Source organism: Pongo abelii, chromosome 17 (assembly GCF_028885655.2).
Source record: "Pongo abelii isolate AG06213 chromosome 17, NHGRI_mPonAbe1-v2.0_pri, whole genome shotgun sequence".
NCBI lineage: Eukaryota > Metazoa > Chordata > Mammalia > Primates > Hominidae > Pongo > Pongo abelii.
In genome coordinates, this window is record NC_072002.2 from 76,716,241 (window position 1) to 76,739,234 (window position 22,994).

Here is a 22,994-nt window from a genome sequence, read left to right on the forward strand (position 1 = left end):
ATGGTATCCCAATGCCAAGACTTCAGAAGGTAAGGCTGGGCTTTGGAGCATGAACAGCCTGGCTTGTTCTGGTAGGGACAACTCATGGCCCACCTCGGAGCTGCAGAGCCCTTGATCTATCAAGTTACCTCTTTTAGTCTCAGGTTTTCCAACTATAAAACAAGAGCAATTTACTTGAGAGGTAGTAAGCCTCTGATAGCTACGTATCTTCATGGCAACAACTAAAACTACTTGTGAGGGAGCCTCCAAGAAAGGATCCTATATTAAGGGCAGTATATGGGTCAATTCTCACATTGCTATAACGAAATACTCAAGACTGGGTAATTTATAAAGAAAAGAGGCTTAATTGGCTCATGGTTCCACAGGCTGTACAGTAAGCATGATGTTGGCATCTGCTCAGCTCTGGGGAGGCCTCAGGAAACTTACAAACATGGTGGAAGGCAAAGTGGGAACAGGCATCTTACATGGCAGGACCAAGGGTTGGGGGAGGTGCTATACACTTTTAAACAACCAGGTCTCATGAGAATTCTATCAGGAGAACAGCACCAAAAGGATAGTGCTAAACCATCATGAAGGATCCATCCCCATGACCCAATCACCTTTCACCAGGCGCCACCTCCAACACTGGAGGTTACAATTCAACATGAGATTTGGGTGGGGACATAGATCCAAACCACATCAGGTAGCAAACCTGATCGTTGAAGTTCCTTCCAGTCCTAGAGGTGGAAACTTCATAGAGCAACAGGCTAGAGACTAACAATGCTTGTTTAAAAATCTTACTATCAGAGCCAAAACTATTGCTAACAAGCTTGAAAATGTCTGGTTAAAAATTCGAAATTAACTCCTTGCAGTCCAATTTTTAATCACCAAATATTCATGAAACCATGCCCCTCTCCCAACCCCCCGTTTTCATGATATATTATAAACCCAAAGTTAGGCCTCTTTCCCTTCTGGCTTGCCCTACATTTGAAAAGCATTTGCTATCCTACTGTAGTGGACTTCCCTCAAAATAACCTCATTATTCTCTTCTTCCACAACTATGTCATTGATATAATCACTACCATCATGATTTTTGCAGCTATTTGTTGTGCTATAATTTCCAGATGAATTTCTGGTATAGAAACAAAACAGCCATAATAAGATTTTACAACTCTATTATTACTAAAGTACACCATGAGTGAAATTAAAACTCTAAAATTTTTACTATTTCATTTTTAATACCATGCTCATTTTTGTAGTGAGCAAATAATTACTCTAAAGATGTTTATTATTAGTTTATTTTGTTTCTGATAATAGCTTCCTTTTGTTGGTACTTTTCAATAACTTACTGCAAAATTTTGAAAGATTAATATATTTTAATGGACTACAACATATCAATGCTTTTACTTACCAGATTTGGGGTTCTGTCCCGGTTCTGCCACTTGCTAGCACAATCTTGAGCAAGCTACTAAAGTTCACTGTGCTTTCTGTCTGCCCATCAAAAAATACAGGGCAAAGACAGAACCTACTCCTAATTATTATGAGAATGAAATTGGGTAACTTCTGCCAAGTTTCACAAAATGCTTGAAAGTTAATTATTGCCAAGTATATCAGCAATTTTTTTTAACTTACATAAGTACAAATATCAGAGATATTTAATATTTAAAATTGTACTCAAAATTTTACAGTCTCCTTTCTTTTTTTTGTTTGTTTTTTGAGACAGAGTTTCGCTCTGCTGCCCAAGCTGGGGTGCCATGGCGCTATCTCGGCTCACTGCAACCTCCGCCCCCTGGGTTCAAGCGATTCTCCTGCCTCAGCCTCCCAAGTAGCTGGGATTACAGGCACGCCACCACGCCTGGCTAATTTTGTATTTCCAGTAGAGACAGGGTTTCACCATGTTGGTCAGGGTGGTCTTGAACTCCTGACCTCAGGTCATCCACCCACCTTGGCCGCCCAAAGTGCTGGGATTACAGGCGTGAGCCACCACCCCCAGCCTTAGTCTCCATTCTTAAACACGGGCAGGCCTCACATCTTACAGCAGTGAGGTTACCACCACCATTTGTTTTTTTTCTGCCCACATAGTGAACTCTAATTGTTCAAAAGTCCATTATGAACATCAGTTTACCTGACATATTTTCTGAGGAAATAACACTTCTTTCCCCACAACCTAAGGAAAGTGGATTTGTTTTACGAGAAATTGGAACAGTCCAAGTCCAGGGTAGCAGATCTTAGCTAATCGGTAATAATTACTGGGCGTTTGTTGAGGCTGATGGAGATGAAATTTTATTAGTAAACAAATCTCATAAAAGGAAAAGTAAACCCCTTGCATCCTCTAAAGTATTTTCCTAATTTATCTTAATAAGCATAGTTTCATTCTGTTTATTCATGATCATTCTTCATACTATAATAAGTGTACTTTAATTAATTTAATTTTAGAAATATAAGAACTAATTTCATACTTTACTACTGTTTTACTTGTTTGGGCTTGAGTGTATTTAAGTTCCTGAAAAGCTACCCTGACATCTTAGATAAAACCAAAGGCAAAATGACATAATAATTTCCCCTAATATTACCTCCTCGCTGCCGCAGTTTAACAGCGCATGAACTGACCAAAGAGAAGAATCCATCAAAGTAGTCAATGTCTTTTGAAAAGCAGACAAATACAAACCAAGTCATTGGTGATAGCCAACATATTGTATTTCTGATTACAGATACAGGATTAAGCTACCAAAGTGTAGTTAGCGTGCACAGAGTGGAAATAACGTTTCTTGATGAAACAGCCCTCAATCAACCAACCAGGACCACTGAAGAAATCACATTCAAAACAATGTGGGACTATTTTAAAAAGTATTAGATCACCGCAGTCCTTAAGGAGGCAGAACTAGAAAGAGACATAACAGTTCTCATGGTTACTTTAAGGCCTTTTTAGGGTTTGCTGAAGGTGGTGGTATATAGGCTGAGTGGCAAGAGATGGTGAGGTATATCAGAGTTTACCAATTATAGAATAGGCTCCTCTAGAAGGATATAAAGCACCGCCAAGTAGTTTTAAGCTGTGGCTTGTAGTTCTCTGGTGAATAGTTTTGTTAATTTAACTACTAGGGTTTAGGGCTAAGCATAGTGGGGTATCTAATCCCAGTCTGGTTCTTAGCTATTGTGTTTTCAGGATATTGAAGTCATTTCCATAGTGTATTTTATTTCAGCTGGGGCTTTTTACAACTTAGATGAAGTTTCGCTTTATTGGGTACAGACCTTAAACACTCTTTATGCTGACCTGGTAAAAAAAAAAAAAGTAAGATGCTTGAGATGCAAAGATGAATAAGCCCAGCCCTCAAAGACCCACCTGCATCACTGGCCAGCACCTGGCCATCCCCAGGGATATGCCATGGTCTGCAAGATGTTGGAGGCAGCAAAGGCCAACGGAATCAGGGATTCAGATATGAGATCTGAACAGGGTATTGAAGGAAGAGTTAGGGTTTGAATAGGATAGAGGAACAAAGGGAAGGCAGGCATTCTAAATTAGGCAACAACTTGGGTAACACCTGGAGGCTAATGAGTTAACTAATTTGTATGAGAAGGGATCTTCCAAACAGATTCCCAATATTCCAGACAGGGTCCTATATGGAACAGTCCTTAAGCACTGTCTGTAAAATCTTTTCAATATTTTAAATCTAGTTGAAATCATAACCAATTTGGGAATAATAAATATAAGTTAAGCTACATCCTAACTTTAAATAAGACATCAAATTTAATAAGACATCAAATTTAATAAGACATCAAATTTAATTGTCAGTGCATGCAAGTGTCCTCTGTTCCAGAAAACAAATCTTTTTTCTTCGTTCCTACAATCCTTCAGACCTATGCCTTTACATGGTCAGCTCTTTAGAGGGCTTCTCTCCCTGGTGGCAAGGTGTTTAAGCCTCACATTCATAAAGATCATTCGGGCATGGATTACCTACAAAGGTACAGCTCTGACCTGTCCACTCAATGCTGTCTCTAAAGCAAACTCTTAATTTCTCCCAAATCTGTTTTTTTCCCTGCAATTTTATATCTGTTACCATTATTTACCCAATACCTCAGAATTGAAAACGTGTGTATGCCTCACCACTCATTCAATTAATCTCCGAACTGCTACTAGTTCTGTCTCTGAAATGTCTCTCGCATTGATTCACCCTCCCATTCCTGCCACCCTCCCCAAGGGCTCAGGTCTTCATTACATCTCTGGACCTCCCCCACCCACCTCCATGGTCTCCCCACCTTCGTCCCTTCCTGCTCCAATCCATATTGATGACTGCCAGATTAAGCTTCTAAAAACACAGCTTTATGACCATATCCTCCTCCAGTCCCGAAACCATCAATGGCTTCCTGTCAAATAAATCCCTAAGTCTCCCTCCCACCAACCTTTCCAATCCTTTTTCATACTATTCCTACTCCCATACTCCCATACTACCAGTCCCAGTCATAAAGCATTACTCACTGTCTGGAAGACAGGAGCCACCTACCCCCATGCTGTCACCAATGCCATTCCTCACTGCCATGTGTCCAGACAATTACTGTCTACCCTTCACGGGCATTGTCAAATACTACATTTTTTGTGAAGGCATTCTGAATCCTCTGAATTCCACTACCATTTCATTCCTATACCACCTGACAATTGCGTCCCTTTGTACACATGTTCTTACTCCTGCAGGGTAACCTTCTAAAGGAGCATCTTGGTATAAAAATAACCAAATTAACATGCTAATGAACTACTTTCTGATATAGAAGCATTATGCCAAGAGTTAAGGAAGATACAAGAGCGCCAGCTGACAATGAAGTTGAGAAAGTACACTCAGCCCACACAAAAATTAAGCAGTAATATCAACAACTCTTTTTAAGCATCATATACAGATGTTAGTCAAAGTCATGAAAATATAGGAGATCTCAGAGAAAACACATCTCTTTAACACAATGACAAGGCTGTGGCAGCATACTACAGTGGCTTACAGCATCAATTCTAGAGATGTCCAGACTAGGTTCTCATCTCAGCTCTGGCTTTTACTTGCTTTGTGACCTCAGGCAAGTCATTTAGGCTCTCTGTGCTTCAACTTCCTCACCCACATAATAGAGATATTAATAGAACCGTCTACTCTCCCCCATAGGATTGCTGTGAGGAGTATGCACTCACTGTAAGCAAAACCCTTAGAGCCTGGCACACAATTCATGGCATAAGTGTCAGTCTTATGCTCATTATTGTGCAAATGCTCTATATGGGGGAACAAAACACTAGACTCAGATATTTGGAAGTTAAGACACCTAGCAGGATATTTACTGGAAAAAGAGACTTGACCATTGTCTCCTCAAGCCAGATTTGCTATATTTCCTGGAGACAGGGATTTTGACTGACAGGTATGGTGAAACTCAGTTGGGGTGGCTCTTTGTACAAAGGATTGAATCCTGTGCAAATAGAACAGGCACACAGACCACTGAACCAAACACAAAGCTTCTAGCCATCGAAAGACTCATCCACAAACAGCCATTGTCTCCCACAAACAACTCGGCTGTTGTCATCCAGATGGGCACCAAATGAAACCATTTGACTTACGTATTTTGGTCAGGGGTTCTGCGTAGACACAATGACAAATACAATTGATTGCAGCAGAATAAATTTAGAATGGTGCACTGAATTTAGTCTGATAAGCAAGTTCTCGGGTTCAGCATTTTACAGGACACTAATCTATGGCATTCAGCTGGACTAAGCATGTAAGAGTCCATTTCAAAGACTGTCATATTATACAGTGATTTATTTATTAATGGTGTGGGAAACAGCTGTGACTGCAGGGTATCCACATCTGTTACTGTTCCCAAAAAATGTTAAAATGCATTATACATAAATTGCCACAAATATCTCAACTTGAACTTGTGTTGCAGACACATATACATACACAGTGAAATGAAAACTGCCAGTACACTTGAGGTTTTATTACTTTCTACTGAAAGTATTTATAGCTCAAAGCTGCTTGTTAATCACACGTCAAAATTATTAGAGTGGTAGGAATAATAAATTTTATCATCATCTCATTTTCCGATAAAATATAGAAATTACAAGAATTATTGCAATAAGGCTGATGCTGCACAAGAAAAAACAAACAAAATCTGTCCCTTTTTTTGTGTTTGGAATCTCTATTTTTACTCACTACCAGGAATACTGGCACGGCTGCTTCAGCAAGGTCTCTTCATCCCAAATGTCAGGGAAAGTCAGACAGTAGACTGCCAAAATGAACACCCCCAAATCTGAGTGACCAAATGCAGTAATGGTTTCTCTCTTCTTCACAGTGTATTCCAATGACACTTGGCCAGGGAGCATCTGCTCCACAAGGTCTCTTAGGAACCCAGGTTCTTTCTGCCATATCCTAGGACTTCAGACTTCTCCCCTGGACCCTTGAAACTGACCAGCAGATTAGAAAGAGAACGAGGGTAGAAAAGGCATCCCACTCTGAACTGCCTCTCATTTCCAAATACATCCCATTGGTGAGAACCAGTCACATGGCCCCACCTAGGTACAGAGAGTGGTATAGTCGAGTGATTGTCAACTAGGGATAATTTTGTCCCCTAGAGGACATTTGGCAATGTCTGGAGACATCTTTGATTGAACTGGGACAACTGATACCTAGTGGGTAGAATCCAGGGATGCTAGTAAACATCCCACACTGCACAGGACAGTCTTCCCACAATCAAGAATTATCCAGCCCCAGAGGTCAAAATGCCGAGATTCTAGTGAGCATCTAGCCAGCCTCTGCGGTAGTCACAGGTCCATGCTCCAGTCTAACATCATTGTCCACTAACATACACCCTAAGCAATCCCAACAAACTCACATGTTAATCATTTGTTTGTTCATTTGCTTGTTTGAGCCTCCATTCATTCATCCAAACTCCTGAACAAGATAAGATTTCTGCCTTAGCCTGTTTGTGCTGCTACAACAAAATACTTGTGATTGGGTGATTTATAAATAATAAATATTTATTTCTCACAGTTCTGGAAGTTGAGAAATCCAAGATCACGGCACCAGTGGATTCAGTGTCTAGTGAGAGGCCTCCGTTTCCAAGATGACACCTTATTGTTGTGTCCTCATATGGCAGAAGAAATGGAAGGGCCTGGCAGTTCTCTGCAGCCTCTTCGGGCATCAATCCCATTCACAAGGGCAGAGCCTTCATGGCCTAATCAACTCCTAAAGGCCCAGCTCTTAACACCATCATCTTGGGGTTTAAGTTCCAACATGAATTTTGGAGTGACACTTACATTCAAATGATAGCAGTTCCTACAGCTAAAGAACTTACAATAGAGCTGGACAGGCAACCATATGCAGAATTATCACGCACAGGGTAAGTGGGATTAGAAAGAACAAATGGAAAGAAAAGTAAGTCCGCCTGAGGGAGCTGGAGGAGGATGAACAGGAAAAGTAAAATGGGAATGAAGTATCTAAGAAAGTACAGTCTGCCCTCCATATCTGGGTCGCACATCTGTGGATTCAACCAACCATGGATCAAAAATATTCAGGAAAAATAATACTAAATGGTTACCTCCACACCAAATGTGCACAGACATCTTCATTTTGTCATTACTTGCTAAACAATACAGTATAACAACGTACATTTATATTGCGTTTACATTTACATCATGTTTACATTATATTTGCATAGCATTTACATTGTATTAGGCTTTATAAGTAATCTAGTGATTATTTAAAGTATACAGGAGGAAGTGCATAGGTTATATGCAAAAACTATGGCATTTCATATCAGGAACTTGAGCATACATGCATCTTGGTTTCTAAGGGGGTTCCTGGAATCAGTGCCCCATAGATACCGAGGGACGACTGTATATATGGTACTTACAGCTTTCCATCATTATGCTATGTTTTGCGGGAGGGCAGAGAGGAAGGACAGGGAGAAAGCATGTTCCAGGGAAAGGGAACTACACAAAGGAATGGGAATACAAAAGGGTATGATTTATTCCACTTTCTGGTATGGGGTCAGGGAGAAACAGTAACTAGGGAGAGAGGATTGTAAAAACATTTTTTTGAAGCCAAGCACGGTGGCTCACGCCTGTAATCCCATCACTTTGGGAGGCTGAGGCAGGCGAATCACCTGAGGGCAGGAGTTCGAGACCAGCCTGACCAACACGGAGAAACCTCATCTCTACTAAAAAAACACAAACTTAGCCGGGTGTGGTGGCGCATGCCTGTAACCCCAGCTACTCAGGAGGCTGAGGCAAGAGAATCGCTTGAACCCAGGAGGCAGAGGTTGCAGTGAGCTGAGATTGCACCATTGCACTCCAGCCTGGGCAACAACAGTGAAACTCCGTCTCAAAAAAAAAAATTTTTTTTTTGTTCACAGCTTTTTAGTAGTATATTCTGAAAAATCCTAAGCTTCCAGCATCTGACAGAATCTCTCACAAAACTATATATGCTGGTGTTCAATTAAGTGGCCCTTCTAGAAACAATTCACACCCTGACTTCACAGAAACCTGAATTAGCACAGGACAAAACTTAGGTAATAGCCAGAAATCTTGCTGCAAATTTCCCAACAAAACTTGACACCCAAGCTTTCAAACAACCCATTCTCTAAGTCAACAACATCAAACACATTCAACAGATGGGTGGCCAAAATTGTCCATCTTTGTTCCCAAAGACAGGTCAGCAAAGAATTCAGATCTCTTCCTAAATTACATTACACTGAACCAGTTTTCAAAATGCTTTTGAACCCTAATCACAGTTGTGAGTGTGGCTCAACTGAGGAAAGACTCAAGCCAGACTGCCCAGGGTCACTTATCCCAGTTCCAGCTCCAGTACAAACTCGCCACGTAACCTTGGACAAGTCACCTGGCTTTTCCAAGTTCCACTGCCTCCCAGATAACGTGATTAAAGCACTTTAAACTGAAAGCACGCAAGCATCTAATAAACACTATCTACTACTACATTTATACTACAGTTATCTCCCCGACTCTCCCAAATTGTTTTTTGGTTGTCATGAAATACATTGTGGAATCCAAGATAGTTAGGAAAGGAAAATATCTGATAAATTTCCATGTCATTTTGTAAAACATTATTAATAACAACTTCAATTAGCATCAGGCAAAATGTTTTTAATTATGAAGCCAACACCACCATGTAAACAACAGTTGTTCTTCATTTTGACTAAAATTGAATTCTTAAAATACTGTACACCTACACAATTCTTTACCCTTATTCTTCTCTTTACTCACTCCTCCTCCCTCACACTGTTGTCTTTCTCTCCCTAGTTTTCTTTTCTTTTTTTTTTTTTTTGAGACGGAGTTTCGCTCTTGTTGCCCAGGCTGGAGTGCAGTGATGCAATCTCAGCTCACTGCAACCTCCGCCTCTGGGGTTCAAGCGATTCTCCTGTCTTAGCCTCCCAAGTAGCTGGGATTTCAGGCGCATGCCACAACTCCCGACTAATTTTTGTATTTTTAGTAGAGATGGGGTTTCATCATATTAGTCAGGCTGGTCTCAAACATCTGACCTCAGATGATCCACCCACCTCAGCCTCCCAAAGTGCTGGGATTAGGTGTGATTCATCGTGCCCAGCCTTCTCTCTCTCGTTTTCTTATTTTCACTGTAATCAGCTTCGGGAAAACAAAGTGTATTTAGCTGTTAAGTACTATAGATTAGATCGAACGACACCAGTCACCTGGCACTAAAAAGCCTCATAAAAGGAAGAAATTTGTTTCTTTACAAGTCAGAATCTCGAGGGAGAAATAAAAATGAGGGAAGCCGACTCCAGAACCCAGAGGACAATGAGTCTCTTCAGAACTGCTTCCTCTGATGGGAAGAGGAGAAGTGCAGATTGTAGGCAAACAACCCACTTATAGGGTTTCTGTCTCAGTAAAATCACATTCACCTTTACTAAAAGCAGTAACAGAAGCTAGTACTGTTGCCCTTTGCAATAGTCAAAGACATGAAATCAAATGAATGCTGAAGCAACTAGAACTAGGCTGACTCAGGTTTAGAATCCAAAATTGATTATCACTGTCTTCCTAATTTATAAGGAATTCTAAATTATCTAGATGGCATCTATTTTTCAATCTTCATTGCAAACTAGATTTGACCCCAAGAGAATGTTATTTTAAGAAGCACAAAGAGAGGGTTTAGCATCTCCACGCACAAGTTCTACAAATAAGATGAAATAAATTTGTGGTGAAATCTGACATATTCTTATTTCCTTCTCAGAGAAGACATTTTTCCTTAATTAACAGTCTTCTTATAGGGCAGTGTAGACTGCCTTGAGATGCAATTCTTAAATAACTTATTGTTTTGTTATAAGACGTAGGGTGTATGAACAATTAATTTTAATATATCTGACACCTCTGTTGGAAAAAAGAAAAGTAAACTACAGTTGAGCATTCAAATTCAAATATCCAAAATCCGAAATGCTCCAAAATCAGAAACTTTTTGAGTGTAAACATGACATTCAAAGGAAATTCTCATTGGAGAATTTTGGATTTTGGGTTTTCAGATGTGGAATGCTCAACCATTAAATATAATGTTTGAATATTAAGTGTAATGCAAATATTACAAAATCCAAAAAAATCCAAAATCCAAAGCATAGATTAGCCTGTACAATCTGCAGAGAAACGAACTCTTTTACTAATATTTAGCACTTTGTGTGTAAAAATAAAGGCGATTTATTAAATGCATTCTGTTTGCCTGTAAGATTCCCCTTCCAAAAACAAGTCATTTGCCTTTTTATTCGGTGAAGTAATAGACTATGAAGAAATCTGGCTTTCCAGGAACACAGTGAATACAGTATCTTGGTGTGCATGATGATTACATGGGAAAGAAGCAGGCAAGTGTCTGGCAATTGCCTTCAGGAGCTCTGTGCATGAGGTTACAGAACTGGCTACCAACAAACTAATCACTGTTGCTGGCAATTTCCTAAGGTTCCAAGGAGAAAGAGAGCACAAAGGGTTATCATTTGAGGCATCAGCTAAATACTAGAAGAATTGGTGGCTTGGCTAAGGGCCTTATCAGTCTCCATCAATCCCACATGTTAGTAATGGAGACTCAGAGAGAGAGGAAATGCTGGCAAATTGGAGCCCAGCTCCTGAGATCTTTAAGATCTCTGCTATAGGGTGGAGCCAGGCCTGGTTCCCTTCCCAACCCCCACTTGGTATTACAGACTCATCACAAAAACCCTCTGGAATCTTTGGAAAGAAAACACTGGGTGCTGAGTACACAATGCCCCCCTCCACCCAACCCACACTACCATCATGTTTACAACATAGGAACATTCCAGAGGCATCCTAGCTTTGAACAAAAGACAAAGCAACTTGTCTGCTAGCATCATGTGGTTCCACCAGAAAGAAAAAAAAACACAGTCATGAAGAGCATCAGCTCATACATAAACACACTCAGATATCAGCACAGGAAACCCAGAGCATATCTAGACACGTGCACTTTCAAATGAGTGATGGAAGGGCCCAGAAGAGTGAGGCGCAGACTGGTTCAAAGCCCACAGTGTTCAGCCCCTCAACCTGTCCTGGAATGCAGGTCTCAGAGGCCCCTTGCACTTCTCTATGCAGCTTTCAAAAGTATTTCTGAAGAATAAATTGATGCCACCATTTCAATAAGACTTTACTGAGTTCTACTGTGTACCAGGCCCCAAGCAGCTACCCCTTTTTAAGAAGAATTTCTAAAAGGTCTCATTAACTTTATATTTATATTGTATAGACTAGAGTCCTTGCCTTTATTAAACAATTCTCTTCTTTTTAATAATAATAATAAATATCCCATTCCAAAAAGCAGATTCCTAAATAAAGGGATGGACAAGGCTACAGTGTTTTTTCACATCTTATTCTGCCCCGTTTGCTCCTCTCTTGTAGGATGGTTGTATCTCTACTAACAATGTTAGATCTCCACAAAGCCTGCTTCAGGATGTCAAACAACAATCACAGAACAAGACTGGAGGGTAACCAGCTCATCCCAATTTTTCTGGGACTATTTTAAAATGGAAAGTTCCATGACCCAGGTATGCTCTTAGTCATGGGGAAATCTGGGGGTCACTCTACTCCCAAGAAAACAGACCCTGAGAAAGAGGATGTCCTTCATTTCACTTGGGAAGAGTGAGGCCACAGGAGAAAGGCGACTCATCTCCTTTAAGGAAGGCTCAGGTTGCCTGTGGGCTAGGTCAGAACCCTTTCTCAGACTCCTCTCCTCCAGTTGCTTCCAGCTTTTTCCCGCTTCCTCCTGAGAAGGCCTATCATTTTAAACTCAGAGCCACTTAAAGCTTTACAAAGACTGTCCAACCGAAAGACTCTGATAATAATGACAGGTAAAAGAAACTCCTATGTAAACGCTGAAGGCTGTAGTTATTTGGACGTCGTCACCTCCTTGGCTAGCTTAAGAGTTTCTTCAGGTTAGACCATGCCTATTCATCCCAATATTTCCAGAACTGAGCCCAGTGATTGGTGGATAGCAGATGCTGGATATAAGGACGTTAGCAACAGCTGCCATTTATTTAGTCTTACATTGTGGAGGGCAACACACTAAGCACTTTATATGTAAGTCTTTCCTATTCTCACACTAACTCAATGAGGTTGGTTCTCCCTCATTTTGCAGCTGAAGAACAAAGCTCAGTCAGACCTTGTGCACTCAGGTCACGTGGCAGACGTGAAATTTAAACCCAAACCCATCTTACTTTTTAAAATTCCAGTTCACAGTGACTTACCTGAATTAGAGCCATGTAAGGCAGGCATATATGCTAAGGTATCAAGAATTGAGAGAATATCAGATACATTTCTTTTATTCTCTACCCTTTTAGCTTTGCCATTACAAAAAAAAAAAAAAAGGAGAAAACCAAGTTAATTATGAGTTAAATACATACAGGAAGCTAAGGATTTTTGTTAGAATTATGCCAGGTAAAACACAGGCATTCAACATTCTTTTTTTTTTTTTTTTTTTGAGCCAGAGTCTCATTCTGTCACCCAGGCTGGAGTGCAGTGGCACAATCTCAGCTCACTGCAACCTCCACCTCTCAGGTTCAAGCAATTCTCCCTGCCTCAGCCTCCAGAGTAGCTAGGATTACAGGTGCCCGCCACCACGCCTGGCTAATTTGTATCTTTTAGTAGAGACGGGGTTTCGCCATGTTGGCCAGGCTGGTCTTGAACTCCTGACTTCAGGTGATCTGCCCGCCTCGGCCTCCCAAAGTGCTGGGATTACAGGCGTGAGCCACCGTGCCCCGCCATTCAAAATACACTTAATGAATGCAATTGTTTGCCCAATAAGTGGTTTAAATACCTGATGCTCAGTGTTTCAAATGCTATTTTACACACCATCATAGGTGAATAGATGAACCTGTACCTTCAGTTTCTGAAGTACCCGCACAAAGGAGTGGGAGTGGATGGAGTATTTATCCCAGTTAAGGACGCCTCTTTACCTGCATGGTTGAATTAACTATTAACTATTACTCACTTAAAATGGCAATAATCTAATGTCTCATGCAACAAAGGATAAATTCTCCAAAGTACACAAATTTGTCCACGTGCTCACCAACCACTTCTAATCTCATATTATTAATCTTCGAGGAAGCAATTTGCAAACCTACCCCAGAACAACACAACTGCAAAAGAATATCACAACAAATACTTGGTTCCTAAGACATTCATCTCAGCCCTATTCACTACCCTTCAAACTGAGAGTGGTTTGTTTGTTTGTTTGTTTGAGACACAGCCTCACTCTTTTGCCCAGGCTGGAGTGCGGTGGCACGATCTCAACTCACTGCAACTTCTGCCTCCCAGGTTCAAGCAATTCTCCTGCCTCAGCCTCCCAAGTAGCTGGGATTACAGTGCACACCATCATGCCTGGATAATTTTTGTATTTTTAGTAGAGATGGGATTTCACCATGTTGGCCAGGCTGGTCTCGAACTCCTGACCTCAAGTAATCCACCCGCCTCAGCCTCCCAAAGTGCTGGAATTACAGGCGTGAGCCACCACACCCAGCCGAGAGTATTATTTTAATATTAATATATTTCTGGTCATTTTCTTCAAGTAGCTGAACATATTTCCCTCTTTCATAATAACACTCTCATAATAATCAAGCATTTTGAGTATCAAAGAAGAGTTTCTATCATGTCAATGAGTATTCCAAAATCAAAAGAAGGGAGGTAAAACAGATGTATATCACAAAGGTATTGAAGCCTTTAATTATAAAGGGAGGTGGGGCGGTCAGTGGTGGGCAACTACACCCAGTCATCACAAATCCAGGCATCAATGCCTGCTCCTTTAGATTGTGGGGTGGCCTGGTAGGCCGTAAAGTCCTAAAGCTGCTTGTTATACGTCACCAAGGAGAGGTTTTTTTTCTTTTCTTTTTCTTTTTTTTTTTTTTTTTTTTTTTGTGGGCAAAGTAGGAGGCAAATGGAAGTTGGAAAACAGACTTTGAATAACAACTAATATTGTTAGAATGATGACCCTCATTGAGAACATTCACCTCCCAAACACTGGTATACGCACTGCAGCCTGGTCATTCTAATTCGATTCAACATTTAATCATTATTAATGCAAGTAGGGGAAGCTCTTAAAAATAAGTTTCTATCTTCTTAACTTCCTTTAAGACTTCAAGCTAAAAGGGTCTAAAATTCCTTTTAATCACTGTAAGTCAAAATCGTTTTCTGTGTTGTCAAAGAGTCACCAATGATTTGTTTATTGAGCCCTTCCTGTGTACAAACACGGTGGCAAATACACAATGGTGTAAAGCCTCATCCAGTCATCTTTAAGGAGCTTGCAAGAGAACTGAAATCTCTTTGAGTGCCTAGACAACCAATCTGTTTTTCACTTTCAATACAGTATTCAATAAACTACATGAGATATTTGATGCTTTAATACAAAATAGGCTTTTTGTTACATGATTTTGCCCCCATTGTAGGCTAATTGCAAGTCACAATTTCTACATCAGCCAGCCACAGGCCCCCTTGGAAGGAACTGTGCCCCCAACCCTCTCCTGCACTAAGCAGGTCCAGGATGAGTGATAACTGGAAGGGTCCTATTCACTGGAACTCTTGGGAGATGTGGCTTGATGACAAGACATCCTGGGACGTCTTTCAATTCACCTCCCTTTACGCAAACTAGCTTGAGTGAATTTCTATTCTTTGCAATTAAACAGAAAGAAAAAGACACTTCAATCTTAGTTGATAATACAAGACAATCTATGACAAGTGCCCTTTGTAGAATGAATGAATGAATGTTGAATGAAATGAGAGATGGAGGCAATTTTGCCAGAGAACTTTGGATTATAAAGAATTGCTAAAGGCTAACATGATCAAGTTAAATTTTTCAGAAGAGTTCAGAGCTGAACTGAGGCTTCGATGATAGGATAGAGGCAGAGGAAGGAAGAGGACATTTTAGGCCACAAAATGTGCTAGAATAAGAACGAGGCAATGAAAAACATTTTGGGCAACAGTAGATTAACCATCCCAGCTAATGTTCAGTTTTAAAGTCAGGCGGAGCAAAAGTCGAGGTTGGAAAGGAAGTTTGGGGTCAACCTGGAGAAAACTTGAAAAGCGAAACTAAAGAATATGAGCTTCCTCCCACAAGGGCAACTAAAAGTTATTAAGTGAGGGGATGAACGATTAATTGGCCTAATGGTCTAAGAGTGACAGCATTTTCCAAACTGGAGTGAGGGTGGGAAAGCCAGAAAGTGAGCAAGAACATTGTCGTAGCCCAGAGAAAAACAAGGTTCTTGACTAAGATGCGGCAGTGGGAACTGTCACTAAGGGGGAACAGTGAATCTGTTAAGGAGCAGAACAGCAATAGTAAGAAGAATGCTCCTGGCTAGGTGTGGTGGCTCACGCCTGTAATTCCAGCATTTTGGGAGGCCAATGCAGGCGGATCACGAGGACCAGCCTGGCCAACATGATGAAACCCTGTCTCTATTAAAAATAGAAAAAATTATCCCAGTAATCCCAGCTACTCAAGAGGCTGAGGCAGGAGAATCGTTTGAACCTAGGAGGCAGAGGTTACAGTGAGCTGAGATCATGCCCCACTGCACTCCAGCCTGGGTGACAGAGCGAGACTCCATCTCAAAAAAAAAAAAAGAATGCTCCCTATTTCCACAGTATCTGTCAAAGCTTTTACCAAAATCTCTTCAATTCTTGTCAAACCACAGTGAGGAGCGCACAAAGTGTGATTATCTGGATGTCTAAATCAGAACTGAGCCAGGAAAGTTACACTTCCTCGGTAGGTGGGAATGCGATTAGTGGCAGGGGAGAGGAGGTTGTAGAAAGAGAAAATACAAGCACAGAACACAGCATTTGGAGATTCCACTTCCTCATAACTTTGCTCCCACCAGCAGCACATCTTCATTTGCTCAGCCCCTCCTTTGCATGAAAGGCAGGTAACCAGGAAGTCTATGTGATGTTTGAGTAAGTTTCATCATGCAGGATGTTTGCAATGAGTTTTATTTATGCAGGCATTAATACATCAAGGGGTAAATAAGGCATCCTCTCCACTCCCAGGAGATCACAAGCAGCCCCCTCACAACTCCACAAAGAACATAGTCCAGGCCTTAGCAGCCAAACGTGATCTAGGCCAAGAAATCATGGACATCAAGAACCACCCAAAGGAGATGCAGGTCACAGATACACTATTTGAGGCCTCCCTCTTTAAATCCTACAATGACAGTGAGTCAATTAGAAATAGAAAATCCCTAAGCATGTAACAAGCACAGACGGTTTCCTACTTACAACTGTTTGACCTATGACCTTTGATTTTTTGACTTTACAATGGTGTGAAAACAATACACATTCAGTAGAAACCGTACTTTGAGTGCCTATACGACCAATCTGTTTTTCACTTTCAATACAGTATTCAATAAACTACATGAGATATTCGATGCTTTAATTCAAAATAGGCTTCTTGTAATATCATTTTCCCCCCTTACAGGCTAATGTGCATGTTCTGGGCATAGTTAAGGTAGGCCAGGCTGAGCTATGATGTCAGTAGGTTAGGTGTATTAAATGCATTTTCCACTTACAATATTTTTAACTTATGAGGGGTTTATGAGGATGTAACCCCACTGTAAATTAAGAAGCATCTCTACCAACTTTATCCCAATTGTGATTTCAATCATGGAGTCAGACTGCTGGATCACACAGTGTAACTCTCGAAGCCATGGGGAAAGGAGCAGGAAAACCAACGCCTTCTTCCTTTCCGGTTTCCATGACATCACAATGGGCAGTGCCAGAAACCACTTTCACGCCGCAAGTGTCCTCTACCTGACCAGCCGACTTGGGTATGAAATTAAAGTGGTAGGGACCCAGAGGCCAGAGAAAATATAGAAATGCATTTTGGGGCTTCCCAAATATAGTTCAAGACTAGTCCCTCAGGGCTTCATTTTACTTCTCCCTCAGTCTGTGCCTGGCCCTCAGCCCAACCCCAGGCACCCTGAATGGGTTTTTGGATGGTCTATATCTGGTTCTTCCTGCTGGTCTCCAAGCTGCTCATCTCCCAATTCAGAAATGCTTTGGGTGCTACATCTTATCACTCAAATGAAGCCAGGTGGTCTCAACCTCCCCAGGTTGATACTGATATCCCCTCAGTCACTGTGACTTGGAGACGAACATAGTTTACCACACTACTTCCTTATTTGGAGAGCTATCTTTATAAAAATGACTTTGCCAAGGTGATTACTGAACCAAAAGCAATATCATTTTGTTAAATTCTATGCTTATGCTTAAGGTATTTATCAAATCTTTAAAATGCTTATCCGTGCATGCAGTTATCACAATGGGAACAAAGATATATGAGTGAACAGCTCTTCCCAAAGGAAAATCTCTGCAAGCCACCAACTGCTGAATCCAGAGCACCTTGCAATGCCTATTCCATAGCATCCAACTCTTTTTAGGGAGAGTGAGGCAAGGAAGGCTTTAGAACTCACCACCCTCCTAGTCAATACAGTTGCTGATGGAAGCACAAGTGTCCCTAAACTCCCTGGGTGTTCTACTAGTCCTGTGACCAGAAAAAGCCTCTTGCCCAAACTGCTTTTTCTAAACATCAAAGTAACAAAAGGGTGACCCAAGGTTACCCTAAACACATTTCTGCCCCCTTCAGATCTTATCTGTTGCCCTGTGGTCTCTGCTGCAGGAGGCCACCTCCTGGGTGGCCCTAGGCCCATTGCCACTCTTTTTCTACCCTGGGCGGTTCCAAACAAACTCAGGAAGCCTTAAACAAGACGCAGATGGTGAGGAAGAGAAAGTCTGTAAGTAACACCTCTCTATTACATAATGCTAAGCTCACAACCTCCTAGAATCAGCCTTGAAAATACCTAATGGCCTTTCACTTCACAGTAAACATGCACTTGAAATAGGCAAAGAGAGGATTATAATTATTTTATTTGATGACCAGTGTACAACCATGTTAGTAAATAACATATCAACATAGTAGTAGTACATTACAGGTTGGGGTAGGACCATATATTAGTAAATTACAGGTTGGAATAGTAAATATACAGGTTGTAAATTACAGGTTGTTGATTCAATCAATACTCTTGTGACATCCAATACCCACCAAGCACTGAGCTAGGTCCCATAGGACACATTTTCTAACCTCACCTAGACCAGATCACTGTGGAAGTCACTAGTGCTACTCACCCATATCCACTTCTCCCTTTTTCAGCACAAGAAATATTGAATTGTGATTAAATAGGGTCATATGCCCAGTTCTGGCCAAAGTGATGGAACTCACCTCTGGGTAGGATCACATAATTGCTAGAGCAAGACCCTGCAGCATTTCCTTCCCAATGCTGCAATGATCTTGCAAGCTCACATCAAGACCAAGACTCCATCAGTTTGAGTCCCTGAGTGACTACGATGAGCAGGGTCCACCTGCCAACCATACTGGATGCAGCATGGGAAGGAAAGAAACTGTATTTAGCCATGGAGACTTGGAGGTATTTGTTACTGCAGCATAACCCCACCTATCTTGCTGGTACATCACTGTTTAAAAAAGAGAAAAATCTGCAAAAGCATCCCATCAATCTGTTTTCTAAATCAGATAATATGGAAAAGCAGCATTTGTTTCAAAATTCAACTTCATCAGGAACTGAACACTATCTTGAAAAGCAGAGGGTGCTGACAGCATAGGTGGGTTCAAACAACTCTGAGGGAATTAGAAATGAAAACAGAATGACCCTCAACAATGTAAGGATCAAACTGTATGGAATTCAGCTAAAAAGACTACAATGAAAAGGCCACCTTCTGACAACAGGAACAGCCATTTATGAAGCAGTGAGCTCCTCAATGAAAGAGGCATTAAAGTCGAGGCTGGATGACCATATTTTCTCTCCCCAGAAGTCCAATCCTACCTCTCTTGAGCTTCCATTGAAGTTAATTAGAATCAGGTCTTCCTATAGGGAGTTCAATTTTGTGTCTCCCCCATACCCAACCCCATCCCCTTGAGTCCATTATCTATCACAGAGTCCATTATCTATCAGGTGCCAATAAACATCTGCTAAATGAATAAATGAGCATTGTAGAAAGGAAGCAGACATTGGAGGCAAAGATCAGTCTAATAGCCTCTAGGGATCCTCTAGCCTAAAGCTAAACACATCTGAGGGTGGGGAGCCTCCTTCTTATATAAAAAAAAATTAAGCATCAATGGACACTTTATTATGATTTATTACTGTACACAATTTAAAACCACAATGAAACCTAACACTGCACTGTGGCTATCTTTGTTCTTGGACGTGCATTTACATGTGCAGGCTACTGTTTTGCCATGTGGAATTTTGTGTGTGAAGTGTTTATTCTTTCTATTAAAAAAAAAAACCACACCCTTGTTTCTATTGCATTATTACATTCCCTATTATCCCATCACATGTTTTTTCTTCTTGCAGCAACACAGTACACACCCTGTACTATTGCTGACATAAAAATTACTTGTCAAAAATACCTCTATCTTAGCACCATATTACTCATCTGATCTTTGCAAAGCACTGGCCTTTGTTTCACCTGGGACTAGATAACTCAACTACTTTTACTAGTGACTCCTGAACGCTTGTAGTAGAAGGATAAATGCTAGTGTCACCTATGTTTTTAAAGTCACCTTCCAAAACAAAACTACATTAGAGGTGAATAATAAATCTTTCAAGTTTTTAACTTCATTTTTCAAGGGATTTGGAGGAAAATGGTGAAGAGAGAATCTGTCACAGATACCTAGGTGCTACTGCAGTGTAAAAGAGAGTATACCAGGAGCCTTTGGCCCTCAGCAATCTGTCTTCCTACAAGAAAAATCGAAAGCCCATTTCCATAACCATTCTTATTTCCTGCTACTAGTGTAGGATGCGCAGGACTCTGCCCGCTAGGAGAAAATGCTAATGCCGGAGTGTCCTGCTAAGTCTGAAGGTTACGTTTTTTCATTGCACTCTTATCAAGATAACCCCAGATCTGGTTAGGCTGACATCAAAACAGAACTATCCTTGGAAAGAAAAGAACAGGCCAGAGTTTTTGGAAAAGCCCCAATAACCTAAAGATAAAATCCAGAATGAGAGTCTACTGGTTCATGGCTATCTAAATGGAAACTTCACTCAAGCTGTTTTCTCTGTTCTCTTTCTGCTGCCCCCAACAGCCCTCCCTTCACCTCCCAGTACTCACTGCTAGCATGTCTCTCTTAATATTGCAAACACTATTACAATGAAGGAACAGAAGACAGTATTTCATAAGCAGGTCACTGCATTTGACCAGTGCTCAATTAGAGCACTGGGCAAAAGTACAATCAGCCTTCAAAGATACCTTTTCAACAAAGGATACCCCACCTCTAGACTGAAGCCTAAATATATTACTACAGATAAGAAAGCAGGCATCTATGGAAACCTCACATTCAGATACAACTGCCTGTGTATTAATTATATCAAAATTCCCATCAAAGGAAACCAGGTGGGATTTCTACAATCCCAAATTCACCCTGCACCTACCTCCAATGGCTTCTTCAAAGGGAAGGTATAAAGTCATTTGCAATTTCTTTCTTTGAACCAGGAGTTTTAGCAGCCCCCACACCTTTTCACAGATAGGAACGATGTTGATGCAGAAACCACCCAAACAGCCCTGTGCCAGCACTATCGGCCCAAATGACCCAGAGACACCCAGGCGGCTACCCAGATCGTGGGGGGTTACCTGTATCTGTCACCGAGTCTCTTTCACCCCTTCTGCGTGATGACATCAAGTGGAAATGGTACACGTTTAGGAGGCAAGAGGCTGACAGGCAGGAAACACAATTGAGACTGAGCTTTCTTCAGCCTGCAGTGAAATACATGCAGGAAGGGTTAGATACACGCCGCGGAGAAGGAAATCCAAGCGCCCTCCTGGGCAGACGGGGCTGGAGCGGATGCACTAGGGAGGTGGAGCAAGGCAGTTGAGGTGTGCAGGGCTGGCGGCCGAGAAGGGGGCGTCACGGCTCCTAATTGTCTCTACAGGACAAATAACCACCTCCCCCCTCCTCCGCAGTCTCCCCCGCCCACGAGTTCCCCTCTGGTGGTAGAGCGTCTACTAGCAACAGTAAGCCCTAGGAAAGAAAGAAAACGGAGCAGGTGGGGAATAAAATCTTGGGGCAAAGACACACTGGTAAAATCTACTAGGTAACCCGGTCATATGGGAATGCGGGGCGCCTAGTCACCTGCGCAGACAGGCACACAGCGCGGCAATCCCGAGCATCTTTCTTTCGTTTGCCCCTGTCCGCCACCTCATCAAGTCACCGTCACTCTGCTTTGGCGATTTCTCTACTCTCTCCAGACCCAGGCAGCGCTCCCCAAGCCATGCCCCGACTCCAGGCGGGATTGGGGACCGCCGCTTCCCGAGCAGCGCCCCCACGAGTCCAGCTGGCTTTGTCCTGCCGCTGTCCTTCCAGGAGCAAGCGCCCCAGGCGCGTGTGTCTGCACAAAAGACCCCCAACATCTGGCCCGTCACAGCGCCCTCTCCTCTCGGGAGGAGCCCTGGGGCAACTTCCAGGGGTGGAGAAGGCGCGAGACAAGGACCGGGAGAAGATGAGCCGGGGTGTGTGCGGGCCGGGGGCGCAGCTGGGGCGGGCGCGCGCGCACGTGCACACCCAGAGGCGCGCGCGGCGCGGGCACGAGGCAAGCTCCCTCGGACCGGAGCTCCAGGGGGCATCCGAGGACTCGGCAGAGCCGCCGACAGCGCCGCTCCCCGCCGCGGCCGCCCGCCCAACTCCGCCAGCTCTCAGGAGACACGCAACTCCCGGGACCACCTCCCTCGTGCCCCGCCAGACCCCGCGCTCCCCTCCCCGGGACCCCTGCGGCCCCGCCACCCCTTCCGCCGTCCAGAAGATACCCCCAGTTACAGCAGGCGGCAGCTGCCCTTTCCCGCTTCCACGGCTTCGGCGCCGCCGCTGTTGGGGCGCAGACATCCCTGCGCGCCCCTCTGTCCGCCCCCGATTTGGAGCCGGCAGAGCAGAGAAACAAACCGAAACTCACTGACCTTTCTCCGCGGCGGGCTCGGGTGCTCTCTACAGAGGCGGCGGCGGCAGCGACAGCATCGCCGGGTGGTCCCGGCGCGCCCGCTCCGTTCAGCCAGACGCGCGCCCCGGGCCGGCGGCCGCCGCTCCTCCAGCCGAGAGCCACGGGGCGGACGCTGACAGCGCGGCGGCGGCGCCTGCAGCCCCAGCTCCCGGCCCGGCCCTTCGGGCGACACCCCCACCTGCCCGGCCGCCCTCCGCGTTCGCGGTCGGACACCGCCGCCAGGCGCTCGGCACCGAGCGAGAGCTTTTTGTGTCACTGAGACTCCGGCACCAAAGCGGGTGGAGGGGAGAGGCTGGGCTCCGCTCCCCGCGGCACCGCCCTCCCCGGCGGCTCCACCCCCTCCTCCCCGCCCCCAGCCCGGCGGGCCCGGGACTTCTGTCCATCAGTCCCGAATCGCCCACCTCCCCCGGGGTGAGGGGCTGCCGACCCTGTCTCGCGCGCTCCCTCGGCTTTGCCCTCAGTGCCTACCCTCGGCCAGGACCTCGACGCCGTCTCTCTACGGT

The 22,994-nt window shown here is 43.2% G+C and overlaps 1 protein-coding gene across 8 annotated transcripts in view; it reads right to left on the minus strand.

The window, feature by feature from the left end:
• The window catches only part of RNF152 (ring finger protein 152), a 945,877-nt gene extending 923,106 nt beyond the window's left edge, over positions 1–22,771 (minus strand). For 4 of the 8 annotated variants that reach the window (XR_010137601.1, XR_010137600.1, XR_010137599.1 and 1 more), the window contains exon 1: positions 21,134–22,440. Coding sequence is in view for 1 of the 8 variants with exons in the window: in XM_063716929.1 (XP_063572999.1) it covers positions 21,157–21,256; positions 21,633–22,123 (591 nt within the window). In the remaining 7 variants the exon portion in view is untranslated. The other 4 variants (XR_008515974.2, XM_063716929.1, XM_002828267.5 and 1 more) reach the window with 3 other exon arrangements.
• Positions 22,772–22,994: the final 223 nt, after the last annotated feature.